Source organism: Piliocolobus tephrosceles, chromosome 6 (assembly GCF_002776525.5).
Source record: "Piliocolobus tephrosceles isolate RC106 chromosome 6, ASM277652v3, whole genome shotgun sequence".
Lineage (NCBI taxonomy): Eukaryota > Metazoa > Chordata > Mammalia > Primates > Cercopithecidae > Piliocolobus > Piliocolobus tephrosceles.
This window is the reverse complement of record NC_045439.1, coordinates 111,544,987-111,558,337: the sequence shown is the minus strand read 5'-3', so window position 1 is coordinate 111,558,337 and position 13,351 is coordinate 111,544,987. Positions and strand designations below refer to the sequence as shown.

General features: G+C 38.2%; 1 protein-coding gene across 3 annotated transcripts in view; it reads right to left on the bottom strand.

Annotated features, from left to right (window-relative positions):
* The window catches only part of BAZ1A (bromodomain adjacent to zinc finger domain 1A), a 128,665-nt gene that overhangs the window by 47,126 nt on the left and 68,188 nt on the right, over window positions 1-13,351 (bottom strand). For all 3 annotated transcript variants that reach the window (XR_002734774.1, XM_023227459.1, XM_023227458.2), the window contains exons 7-9: window positions 8,791-8,925; window positions 7,019-7,118; window positions 6,167-6,333 (exon numbers count right to left, since the gene is read on the bottom strand). Coding sequence is in view for 2 of the 3 variants with exons in the window: in XM_023227459.1 (XP_023083227.1) it covers window positions 6,167-6,333; window positions 7,019-7,118; window positions 8,791-8,925 (402 nt within the window). In the remaining variant the exon portion in view is untranslated. The remainder of the gene's footprint in view (window positions 1-6,166; window positions 6,334-7,018; window positions 7,119-8,790; window positions 8,926-13,351) is intronic.

The following is a 13,351-nucleotide window of genomic DNA, read 5'->3' as shown; positions in this document are numbered from 1 at the left end:
CTTCGCTGGTGATACTCAGGCAAACAGGGTCTGGAGTAGACCTCCAGCAAAATCCAACAGACCTGCAGCTGAGGGAACTCATTCTCAGAAGGAAAACTAACGAACAGAAAGGAACAGCATCAACATCAACAAAAAGGACATCCACACCAAAACCCCACCTGTAGGTCACCAGCATCAAAGACCAAAGGTAGATAAAAACCACAAAAATAGGGAGAAACCAGAGCAGAGAAGCTGAAAATTCTAAAAACCAGAGCGCCTCTTCTTCTCCAAAGGATCACAGCTCCTCACCAGCAACAAAACAAAGAGGGACGGAGAATGACTTTGACGAGCTGATGGAAGTAGGCTTCAAAAGGTTGGTAATAACAAACTTCTCTAAAGGAGGATGTTCAAACTCATCACCAAGGAAGCTTAAAAACCTTGAAAAAAGATTAGACAAATGGCTAACTAGAATAAACAGTGTAGAGAAGACCTTAAATGACCTGATGCAGCTGAAAACCATGGCACGAGAACTATGTGACACATACACAAGCTTCAATAGATGATTCAATCAAGTGGAAGAAAGGGTATCAGTGATTGAAGATCAAATTAATGAAATAAAGCAAGAGGAGAAGTTTAGAGAAAAAAAGAGTAAAAAGAAATGAACAAAGTCTCCAAGAAATATGGGACTATGTAAAAAGACCAAATCTATGTCTGATTGGTGTACCTGAAAGTGATGGGGAGAATGGAACCAAGTTGGAAAACACTCTTCAGGATATTATCCAGGAGAACTTCCCCAACCTAGCAAGGCAGGCCAACAGAGAACACCACAAAGACACTCCTCGAGAAGAGCAACCCCAAGACACATAAATGTCAGATTTGCCAAGGTTGAAATGAAGGAAAAAATGTTAAGGGCAGCCAGAGAAAGGTCGGGTTACCCACAAAGGGAAGCCCATAAGACTAACAGCAGATCTCTCAGCAGAAATGCTACAAGCCAGAAGAGAGTGGGGGCCAATATTCAACATTCTTAAAGAAAAGAATTTTCAACCCAGAATTTCATATCCAGCCAAACTAAGCTTCAGAAGTGAAGGAGAAATAAAATCCTTTCCAGACAAGCAAATGCTGAGAGATTTTGTCACCACCAGGCCCGCCTTACAAAAGCTCCTGAAGGAAGCACTAAACATGGAAAGGAACAACCGGTACCAGCCACTGCCACTGCAAAAACATGCCAAATTGTAAAGACCATCAATGCTAGGAAGAAACTGCATCAACTAACGGGCAAAATAACCAGCTAACATCATAACGACAGGATCAAATTCACACATAACAATATTAACCTTAAATGTAAATGGGCTAAATGCCCCAAGTAAAAGACACAGACTGGCAAATTGGATAAAGAGTCAAGACCCATCAGTGTGCTATATTCAGGAGACCCATCTCACATGTAGAGACACACATACGCTCAAAATAAGGGATGGAGGAAGATCTACCAAGCAAATGGAAAGCAAAATAAAGCAGGGGTTGCAACCCTAGTCTCTGATAAAATAGACTTTAAACCAACGAAGACCAAAAGAGACAAAGAAGGCCATTACATAATGGTAAAGGGATCAATTCAAAAAGAAGAGCTAACTATCCCAAATATGTATGCACCCAATACAGGAGCACCCAGATTCATAAAGCAAGTCCTTAGAGACCTACAAAGAGACTTAGACTCCCACACAATAACAATGGGAGACTTTAACTCCTACTGTCAATATTAGATAGATCAATGAGACAGAAGGTTAACAAGGATATACAGGACTTGAACTCAGCTCTGCACCAAGCGGATCTAATAGACATCTACAGAACTCTCCACCCCAAATCAACAGAATATACATTCTTCTCAGCCCCACATCACACTTATTCCAAAACTGACCACATAGTTGGAAGTAAAGCACTCCTCAGCAAATGTAAAAGAACAGAAATCACAACAAACTGTCTTTCAGACCACAGTGCAATCAAATTAGAACTCAGGATTAAGAAACTCATTCAAAACTGCACAACTACATGGAAACTGAACAACCTGCTCCTGAATGACTGCTGGGTAAATAACGAAATTAAGGCAGAAATAAAGATGTTCTTTGAAACCAGTGAGAAGACACAATGTACCAGAATCTCTGGGACACATTTAAAGCACTGTGTAGAGGGAAATTTATAGCACTAAATGCCCACAAGAGAAAGAAGGAAAGATCTAAAATTGACACCCTAACATCACAATTAAAAGAACCAGAGAAGAGGAAACAAATTCAAAAGCTAGCAGAAGGCAAAAAATAACTAAGATCAGAGCAGAACTGAAGGGGATAGAGACACAAAAAACCCTTTAAAAAAAATCAGTGAATCCGGGAGCTGGTTTTTTGAAAAGATCAACAAAATTGATAGACCACTAGCAAGACTAATAAAGAAGAAAAGAGAGAAGAATCAAATAGACATAATAAAAAACAACAAAGGGGATATCACCACCGATCCCACAGAAATACAAACTACCATCAGAGAATACTAGAAACACCTCTATGCAAATAAACTAGAAAATCTAGAAGAAATGGATAAATTCCTGGACACATACACCTTCCCAAGACTAAACTAGGAAGAAGTTGAATCTCTGAATAGACCAATAACAGGTTCTGAAATTGAGGCAATAATTAATAGCCTACCAACCAAAAAAAAAAGTCCAGGACCAGATGGATTCACAGCCGAATTCTATCAGAGGTACAAAGAGGAGCTGGTACCATTCCTTCTGAAACTATTCCAATCAATAAAAAAAGAGGAACTCCACCCTAACCCATTTTATGAGGCCAGCATCATCCTGATACCAAAGCCTGGCAGAGACACAACAAAAAAACAGAATTTTAGACCAATATCCCTGATGAACATTGATGTGAAAATCCTCAGTAAAATACTGGCAAACCGAATCCAGCAGCACATCAAAAAGCTTATCCACCATGATCAAATGGGCTTCATCTGTGGGATGCAAGGCTGGTTCAACATATGCAAATCAATAAACGTAATCCATCACATAAACAGAATCAATGACAAAAATCACATGATTATCTCAATACATGCAGAAAAGACCTTCAACAAAATTCAACAGCCCTTCATGCTAAAAATGCCCAATAAACTAGGTACTGATGGAACGTATCTCAAAATAATTAGAGCTATTTATGGCAAACCCACAGCCAATATCATACTGAATGGGCAAAAACTGGAAGGATTCCTTTTGAAAACCAGCACAAAACAAGGATGCCCCCTCTCACCACTCCTATTCAACATAGTATTGGAAGTTCTGGCCAGTGCAATCAGGCAAGATAAAGAAATAAAGGGTATTCACAGTTAGGAAATGAGGAAGTCAAATTGTCTCTGTTTGCAGATGACATGATTGTATATTTAGAAAACCCTATCATCTCAGCCCAAAATCTCCTTAAGCTGATAAGCAACTTCAGCAAAGTCTCAGGATACAAAATCAATGTGCAAAAATCACAAGCATTCCTATACACCATTAACAGAAAAACAGAGAGCCAAATCATGAGTAAACTCCCATTCACAATTGCTTCAAAGAGAATTAAATACCTAGGAATCCAACTTACAAGGGATGTGAAGGATCTCTTCAAGGAAATCTATAAACCACTGCTCAACGAAATAAAAGAGGACACAAACAAATGGAAGAACGTTCCATGCTCTTGGATAGGAAGAATCAATATCGTGAAAATGGCCATATTGCCCAAATAATTTACAGATTCAATGCCATCCCCATCAAGCTACCAATGACTTTCTTCACAGAATTGGAAAAAACTACTTTAAAGTTCATATGGAAACAAAAAAGAGCCCACATTGCCAAGACAATCCTAGGTCAAAAGAAGAAAGCTGGAGGCATCACACTACCTGACTTCAAACTATACTACAAGGCTACAGTAACCAAAACAGCATCATACTAGTACCAAAACAGATATATAGACCAAAGGAACTGGACAGAGGCCTTAGAAATAACACCACACATCTACAACCATCTGATCTTTGACAAACTTGACAAAAACAAGAAATGGGGAAAGGATTCCCTATTTAATAAATGGTGCTGGGAAACCTGGCTAGCCATATGTAAGAAAGCTGAAACTGGATCTCTTCCGTATACCTTATACAAAAATTAATTCAAGATGGATTAGAGACTTAAATGTTAGACCTAAAACCATAAAAACCCTAGAAGAAAACCCAGGCAATACCATTCAGGACATAGGTATGGGCAAAGACTTCAAGACTAAAACACCAAAAGCAACGTCAACAAAAGCCAAAATTGACAAATGGGATCTAATTAAACTAAAGAGCTTCTGCACAGCAAAAGAAACTACCATCATAGTGAACAGGCAACCTACAGAATGGGAGAAAATTTTTGCATACTACCCATCTGACAAAGGGCTAATATCCAGAATCTACAAAGAACTTAAATTTACAAGAAAACAATGTAACAACCCCATCAAAAAGTGGGCAAAGGATATGAACAGACACTTCTCAAAAGAAGACATTTATGCAGCCGACACATGAAAAAATGCTCATCATCACTGGCCATCAGAGAAATGCAAATCAAAACCACAATGAGATACCATCTCACACCAGTTAGAATGGTGATCATTAAAAAGTCAGGAAACAACAGGTGCTGGAGAGGATGTGGAGAAATAGGAATGCTTTTACACTGTTGGTGGGACTGTAAACTCGTTCAACCATTGTGGAAGACAGTGTGGCGATTCCTCAAGGATCTAGAACCAGAAATACCATTTGACCCAGCAATTTCATTACTAGGTATTATACCCAAAGGATTATAAATCATGCTACTATAAAGACACATGCACATGTATGTTTATTGCTGCACTATTCACAATAGTAAAGACTTGGAACCAACCCAAATGTCCATCAATGATAGACTGCATTAAGAAAATGTGGCACATATACACCATGGAATACTATGCAGCCATAAAAAACGATGAGTTCATGTCCTTTGCACGGACATGGATGAAGCTGGAAACCATCATTCTGAGCAAACTATCACAAGAACAGAAAACCAAACACCGCATGTTCTCACTCATAGGTGGGAATTGAACAATGAGAACACTTGGACACAGGGTGGGGAACATCACACACAGGGGCCTGTTGTGGAGTGGGCAGCAGGAGGAGGGATAGCATTAGGAAAAATACCTAATGTAAATGACGAGTTAAAGGGTACAGCAAACCAACATGGCACACGTATACCTATGTAACAAACCTGCACGTTGTGCACATGTACCCTAGAAATTAAAAAAAAAAAAAAAAAAAAAATTCAAGGGAGACTACAGACAACTAAAATGAGCACGGAGCATGTAACATGATCCTCTAAGGCTACTTGTGAATATCCCAAGAAATCTCTGAAAATGACTGACTTTGGAGGAAACCAGCTATAGAATTCTCTAAGGAATATGTACCACTCAAGACCACAATCAAAGATTTGATGAAACACTATTATTACACCTTATTTTTCAAATAGGATAAGAACACAGTAATACATTCTTGTTATTTTTATTTATTTATTTATTTATTTTTTTGAGACAGAGTCTTGTTCTGTCACCCAGGCTGGTGTGCAGTGGCACGGTCTTGGCTCACTGTAACCTCCACCCATGTTCAAGCAATTCTCCTGCCTCAGTCTCGTTAGTAGTTGGGATTACAAGTGCGTACTACCATGCCTGGCTAATTTTTGTATTTTTAGTAGAGATGGGGTTTCACCATGCTGGCCAGGCTGATCTCAAACTCTTGACCTCATGATCTGCCTGCCTTGGCCTCCCAAAGTGCTGGTATTACAGGCGTGAGCCACTGTGCCCGGTCTATTTTATTTTTCAAACTGTGTATTTTACCTCTTAAAGTTTTACATATAAACTTTTACATATATAATCTTCCCTAAATTTGGAAGTCTAAACAATGAAATCATTTAGAACTGCGTTCTAAAAGAGGTTTTAAGTGATGTGTAAAGGCATGTTAAATTTTCCAAAGCAAAAGGGAGATAAACCAATCAGCTTTCTATGCATATCCATAAATGTGAATGAAAGCAGAAAAGCATTTGAAAATCAACCATGGAGGTAGATATGTAAAGTAGCAGTACTATATGTAGAGAGTATAGCTAGTATAATCAAATGAATACCTTTTCTCTTTCTACTTTAAGCCTCTCTTTTTCTTCTTTTTTCTTTAGTCTCTCCTCTTCAACAATTTTTTTCAGTTCTTCCCTCTTTTTCTCTTTATCTTCTTTTTCTTTTTTCTTCGCTTCTAGGGCATCTGCTTTTTCTCTTTTTAATTTAGCCTTTTCAAAAGCTGTGGAGAAAAATCAAACTTAGAACTATATATAGACAAAAAATAACACTTGGCAATTTTTTTGATATAACAACAGAATCCTTGAAATAAATGAGATTAGTAGAGACTCTCAAAATTCCTAGAGGGAGCCAGCAGGTGATTAAAATAGGAAAAGCAAATTGGCTAAGTTTATGACAAACTACAGTACTGGGACAAACATATATGTGCCTTTGGAAGCCCTAATACCCAAAGTGTGATCTGAAGACCAGCAGCAAGGTTATCATCACCTTGTTAAAAAATGCAGAATCTCATTCCCCAACCAGACCTACTAATTTAGAATCTTCATTTTAACAAGATCCCCAAGTGATTCATATGTATATTCAAGTTTGGGAAGCAATGTTTTAAAAGGCTTTGTGAATCCAACAAAATAGCCCCAGTTTGTAAGCCCCGGAAACTCAAACTTCTGCTTAATCTAGCACTAAGCAATTTAATAGGGCATATGCAAGACTGTGAAATTTTAAGAGATGAAGTGGTCTTATTTATAAAACAAGCAAACAAATAAACAATAGTTATCTGATAGAAAAAATAACTGCACTTCAAAACAATTAACCAGAAACATGCCATTTCAGAAACATCCCCCACTCAGGCACAGAGAAATATTCTTTCTTATTCCTAATCAGCTTTTAGAAAGAATGTTAAAACTCACCCAGTGACTTCATTTCTTCTTGTTTCAAAAGTTTATCTCTTTCTTTAGTAGCTTTGTTCCTATAACTTGCAAGAGTCTGTTTATTAGCAACATTGTCCTCCTAAAAAAACAAACCACAATAGTATGCCTGGTTCTTATAGTAAGAATAAAAAGCAAAAAATTTAAAACTCTCACCAATTACACTTTCTTTATACTAAAATGATTTTTTTTCTTTTCTTTTCTTTTCTTTTTTTTTTTTGAGACAAAATCTCGCTGTATCCCTCAGGCTGGAGTGCAGTGGTGTGATCTCGGCTCACTGCAACCTCTGCTTCCTGGGCTCAAGTGATTCTTGTCCCTCAGCCTCCTGAGTAGCTAGGATTACAGGCACGTGCCACCACACCCGACTAATTTCTTTTTGTATTTTTAGTAGATACGGGGTTCTGCCATGTTGGCCAGGCTGGTCTTGAACTCCTGACCTCGAGTGGGCTACTCACCTCAGCCTCCCAAAGTGTTGGGATTACAGGTGTGAGCCACCATGCCCAGTCTAAAATGAGTTTTTATTCTGAAGTATAATTGGGCCGGGCACAGTGGCTCATGCCTGTAATCGTAGCATTTTGGGAAGCCAAGGCAGGCAGAATACTTGAGGTCAGGCGTTCGAGAGCAGCCTGGCCAACATGATGAAACCCCATCTCTACTAAAAATGCAAAAATTAGCTGGGAGTGGTGGCATGCACCTGCAGCCCCAGCTACTCAGGAGGCTGAGGAAGGAGAACTGCTTGAACCCAGGAGGTGGAGGTTGCAGTGAGCCAAGATTGTGCCACTGTACTCCAGCATGGGTGACAGAGTGAGACTCCATCTCAAAAAAAAAAAAAAAAAAGTGCAACTGAACTGTTAATAACTCTAATCTTAGTAATACACAGAACATGAGTTAACTCTGTAGCTCTATAAATTATTACAAGAATATCTCAGGAAAAATTGGCAATACATAGAAAGAGCCTTAAAAATGCATTAGAAAAACAAACTTTCAGCTTACTTTATAAACTAGATGGTGTAAATATCAAATATGAAAGATGTAGAAAAAAGACATACCAGAAACATTCTTGTGGCCAATGTCAAATTTATTTTGTTTCTTCTAAGAATAATGTCTCTAACCTAATTAACTTGTGTAGGGTTTTTTTGTTTTGTTATTTAAGACAGAGTCTTGGCTTTGTTGTCCAGGCTGAAGTGCAATGTGGCATGACCTTGGCTCATAGCAACCTCAGCCTCTGTCTGCCTTCCGGGTTTGAGCAATTCTCGTGCCTCAGGCTCCTGTATTTTTAGTAGAGACAGAGTTTTGCCATGTTGGCCAGGCTAGTCTAGAACTCCTGGACTCAAATGTCTACCCACCTCAGCCTCCCAAAGTACTGGGATTACAGGCAAGAGCCACTGTTCCCGGCTGCATTATTGCTTTTTAAAAATCCCCTATAACTTCCTCCTGTCAGAATTTATTACTATTTTATACTTCAATCCCATAGTTTACTCCCTGCTTTACAATTCAGTAATTGCTTATGTGCTTGCTTCCACTTTGGTATAAAATCCTTATGGCATGAAAGTCATATCTAATTCACACCTGAAACTTCTACAAGCCTCATTGCTGAGCAGTTATCAACATATAGTACATACTCACATATTTTTTGGTGAGGTAATGAGTTTCTTCTCTAGGCTATGGATGTGAGGGGAGACAAACATACTTCTTGATTCTGAATACTGTTTTACTAACAGTGAAAATGTAGTTCTAATCAGTTCTCTACTTACCTGACTAATAGGTATTCGTTTGGGAGGTCTCCCTCTTCGTCTGTTAGCAGAACTGAAGATAAATGTGGGCGGATCATCAGGAAAGAAATAAGAAAAATCTTGTTCTGCTATTTTATACGTTGAAAGAGATGATGCCTTAATTAACACAAAGACATAGGGTACAATAATAACACATTAGTAAACAAATATACAGATATGCCCTACATGTCATATGGCCACTATTAATGCTGTTAAAAGACCAGGATAGGCTGGGCACGGTGGCTCATGCCTGTAATCCCAGCACTTTGGGAGGCCGAGGCAGGCAGATCATGATGTCAAGAGATCGAGACCATCCTGCCCAACATGATGAAACCCCATCTCTACTAAAAATACAAAAATTAGCTGGGCGTGGTGGTGCATATCTGTAGTCCCAGGTACTCGGGAGGCTGAGGCAGGAGAACTGCTTGAACCTGGGAGGTGGAGGTTGCAGTGAGCAGAGATCACGCCACTGCACTCCAGCCTGGTGACAGAGTAAGACCCCATCTCAGAAAAAAAAAAAAAAAAAAAAATCAGGATAAAAACATTAGAATTTTATGCATTATTGTGTAGTAAAATACATCTTAGTTGGTTTAACCAATCCTTTTTCCACTATATAATTAATTGGCCTTACCAGAAAGAAAACCACAATTCAAAGATTACATTATAATAAAATACCTCAAGAATGGTTGTACAGTTTCTTATATTTCAAAATTATATATTATACAATACTTTATTTTGCTTTGACAAATTTTGTGAGATTTTCTATGTAAATGAATAATCACTCCATATATTTAACATTAAAAATCCACTGTATTAACCCGATAAAGTTTTCTTAACCATTTGCCAACTGCTGAACATTTATTCAGATTTTCCTCCCAGGGTAGAGTCATAACTTAAATACTTAATGTATCAAATTTCCCATTACATCCCTCTAGTCCTGATAAAAGCAGAAATACTTGCAAATTCCTATAAAGTTTAAACAAAGAATTTAAGTTCAGAAGTCAACCTTATTCTTGCCAGAAATGGTGTGGTTCTAGAATAATTACTAAATCCAAGAGTTTATCTCCTTTTACCTTGTATCTAGAATTTGCCTTTTAAAGTTTTTTTATTTTAATTTTATTTATGTATTTATTTATTTTGAGACAGAATCTTGCTCTGTCACCCAGGCTGGAGTGTAGTGACATGATCTCGGCTCACTGCAACCTCTGCCTCCTAGGTTCAAGTGAGTCTCCTGCCTCAGTCTCCCGAGTAGCTGAGATTACAGGTGCGTGCCACCACATCCGGCTAATTTTTGTATTTTTAGTAGAGACAGCATCTCACCACATTGGCCAAGCTGGTCTCGAACTCCTGACCTCAAGTGATCTGCCCACCTTGGCCTCCCAAAGTGCTGGGATTACAGGCATAAGCCACTGCGCCCAGTCTTGCTTACCTTTTATCCACGTGCAACCCTAGACTTTTTGTTATTTTTGACCTAATGGCCAAGATCATCATTCTTCCTCTCAAGCAAATGAAAACAAGTGCCATTTACAGAAATACCTTTCAGGAAATGTGTGAGAAAATAATGATACAAAATACAAAAAGTTAACAAAACAGAAAAGGGTATTTTGTGTATAATTATTTTTGTAGGTAGAGCACAGCTTTAAACACCTAGAATTCAACCAGTTCTGGCCATGTAATAAATCAAGAATCTATCAAAATTTCACACTAAGGAAGATTTCATTAAAATGATCATATTCCATCCCACATAATCTCTGAATTATGTAGGATAACAGGATTATCTATGGAATAGAATTATGTAATTGTCTACAGAATTGCACCTTAAATATGATTATAAAGCACATGGGTGGTTTCGTCTCAAATATATATACACTCATAAAGGCCAAAATACGTTTTAGTACATTAATTGCCAAAGTTCCTTATTCATATGCACAACACACAAGACCCACATCTTTGTGTACTTGTAGGTACTCCTAACAGCAGTCTATGCTCACCAAAACTGGTTATCAAACTTTGTGTGCTTGCTCACAAAGTGCTGTGCTGATATAATTTGGTTCTGTGTCCCCACCCAGATCTCATGTGGAATTGTACTCTCCAGTGGTAAAGGACAGGCCTGGTAGGAGGTGACTGAATCATGGAGCGGACTTCCCCCTTGCTGTTCACGAGATCTGGTTGTTTGAAAGTATGTAGCACCTCCCACTTCACGCTCTCTCCTGCCAGCCATGTGAAGATGTGCTTGCTTTCCCTTTGCTTTCTGCCAAGATTATAGGCTTCCAAAGGCCTCCCCAGAAGCAGAAGCATGTACAGCCCATAAAACTATGAGCTGATTAAACCTCTTTTCTTTATAAATTACCCAGTCTCAGGTATGTCTTTATAGCAGTGTGGGAATGGATTAATACACCAGCATATCCATTAATAATCTTCTATTACACTCTAAGTGAAAAATGTTTATTGTGACCTTAATTCCCATTTATTTATTAAGTAAAGTTGATCTTCTTTCCATGTTCACTGACTTTTTCCTTGGTGAAATATTTGCTGATGTCTTTTATCACCATTTTCCAATTGGGTCATCTTTGCTCACTGATGTGTAAGAAATCTTTATAAATTAGAGAAACTGGCCAACTGGCTGTTTACAATACACATATACAACTATTCACATATATCGATTGCCTACCAAGTGTCAGGCACTGTTCTAACCATTTATTGCAAGTATCTAAATCATTAAAACTTTTTGTAAGCATCATTTAATATGGCTACCTGATAATGCTATAGACAAGGCATAATTGAATCTTATCAAGGCAGATACATAAATATGCTCACATTTTAAAAAAATTATTTTTCAGATGACACTATCTTACGTTTTCAAGTTTTTATATTTCATCCACTGTGAATTTTAATCATATCTATTTGGCCATTTTCCTACTGGGGTGCATATGTTTTTCTAGTTAACTTGCACTCTTTGTTGTATTTACTCAAGATATTTTTCCCCCAGTGCTTGCCCTTGAAATCTATGCATGACTTTTTTTTTTTTTTCCTGAGATGGAGTCTCCTGTTGCTCAGGCTGGAGTGCAGTGGCGCGATCTTGGCTCACTTACGCATGACATTTTAAAACCTATGTTTATGCTCAATCTCATCCTTGGTATTTTTTTTTTCTATTTCTCCTAAGTACCTCGTCATGTTTAACATTAAAATTTGTTTCATTTCTTTTGAGTTAGATTTAACTTTATTATTCCAATAGTTAACCAAGTGTCCATTTTTTAAATCAATCTTGTCTCTAGAGACCTGAAATGTTAACTTTTCGCATAAACTCATTTTTTTTTAAGTTTATCTTCTTTTTAAACATTTATATACAGTGAAACGCACAAATCTTACACATGCTGGAGATGATTTGTGACAAATGCATACATCTCTCTAACCCATTCTACTGCCTTTTTAAACTTTTAAGTTCAGGGGTGCATTTGCAGGTTTGTTACATAGGTAACATGTGTCATGGGGTTTTTGTTGTGCAGATTACTTTATCACCCAGGTTTTAAGCAAGTACCAATTTGTTATTTTTCCCCATCCTCTCCCTCCTCCCACCTTCTGACAGGCCCCAGGTATGTGCTGTTTCTGCTTTTTTTTTTTTTTTTTTTTTATAGAGACAGGGTCTTGCTACGTTCCCCAGGCTAGACTTGAAATAAACAACCCCATCAAAAAGTGGGGAAAGGATATGAACAGACATTTCTCAAAAGAAGACATTCATACAGCCAACAGACACATGAAAAAATGCTCATCATCACTGGCCATCAGAGAAATGCAAATCAAAACCACAATGAGATACCATCTCACACCAGTTAGAATGGCAATCATTAAAAAATCAGGAAACAACAGGTGTTGGAGAGGATGTGGAGAAATAGGAACACTTTTACACTGTTGGTGGGATTGTAAACTAGTTCAACCATTATGGAAAACAGTATGGCAATTCCTCAAGGATCTAGAACTAGATGTACCATATGACCCAGCCATCCCACTACTGGGTATATACCCAAAGGATTATAAATTATGCTACTACAAAGACACATGCACACGTATGTTTATTGCGGCACTATTCACAATAGCAAAGACTTGGAATCAACCCAAATGTCCATCAGTGACAGACTGGATTAAGAAAATGTGGCACATATACACCATGGAATACTATGCAGCCATAAAAAAGGATGAGTTTGCGTCCTTTGTAGGGACATGGATGCAGCTGGAAACCATCATTCTTAGCAAACTATCACAAGAAGAGAAAACCAAACACCGCATGTTCTCACTCATAGGTGGGAACTGAACAATGAGCTCACTTGGACTCGGGAAGGGGAACATCACACAATGGGGCCTATCATGGGGAGGGGGGAGGGGGGAGGGATTGCATTGGGGAGTTATACCTGATATAAATGATGAATTGATGGGTGCTGACGAGTTGATGGGTGCAGCACACCAACATGGCACATGTATACATATGTAACAAACCTGCACGTTATGCACATGTACCCTAGAACTTAAAGTATAATAAAAATAAAAA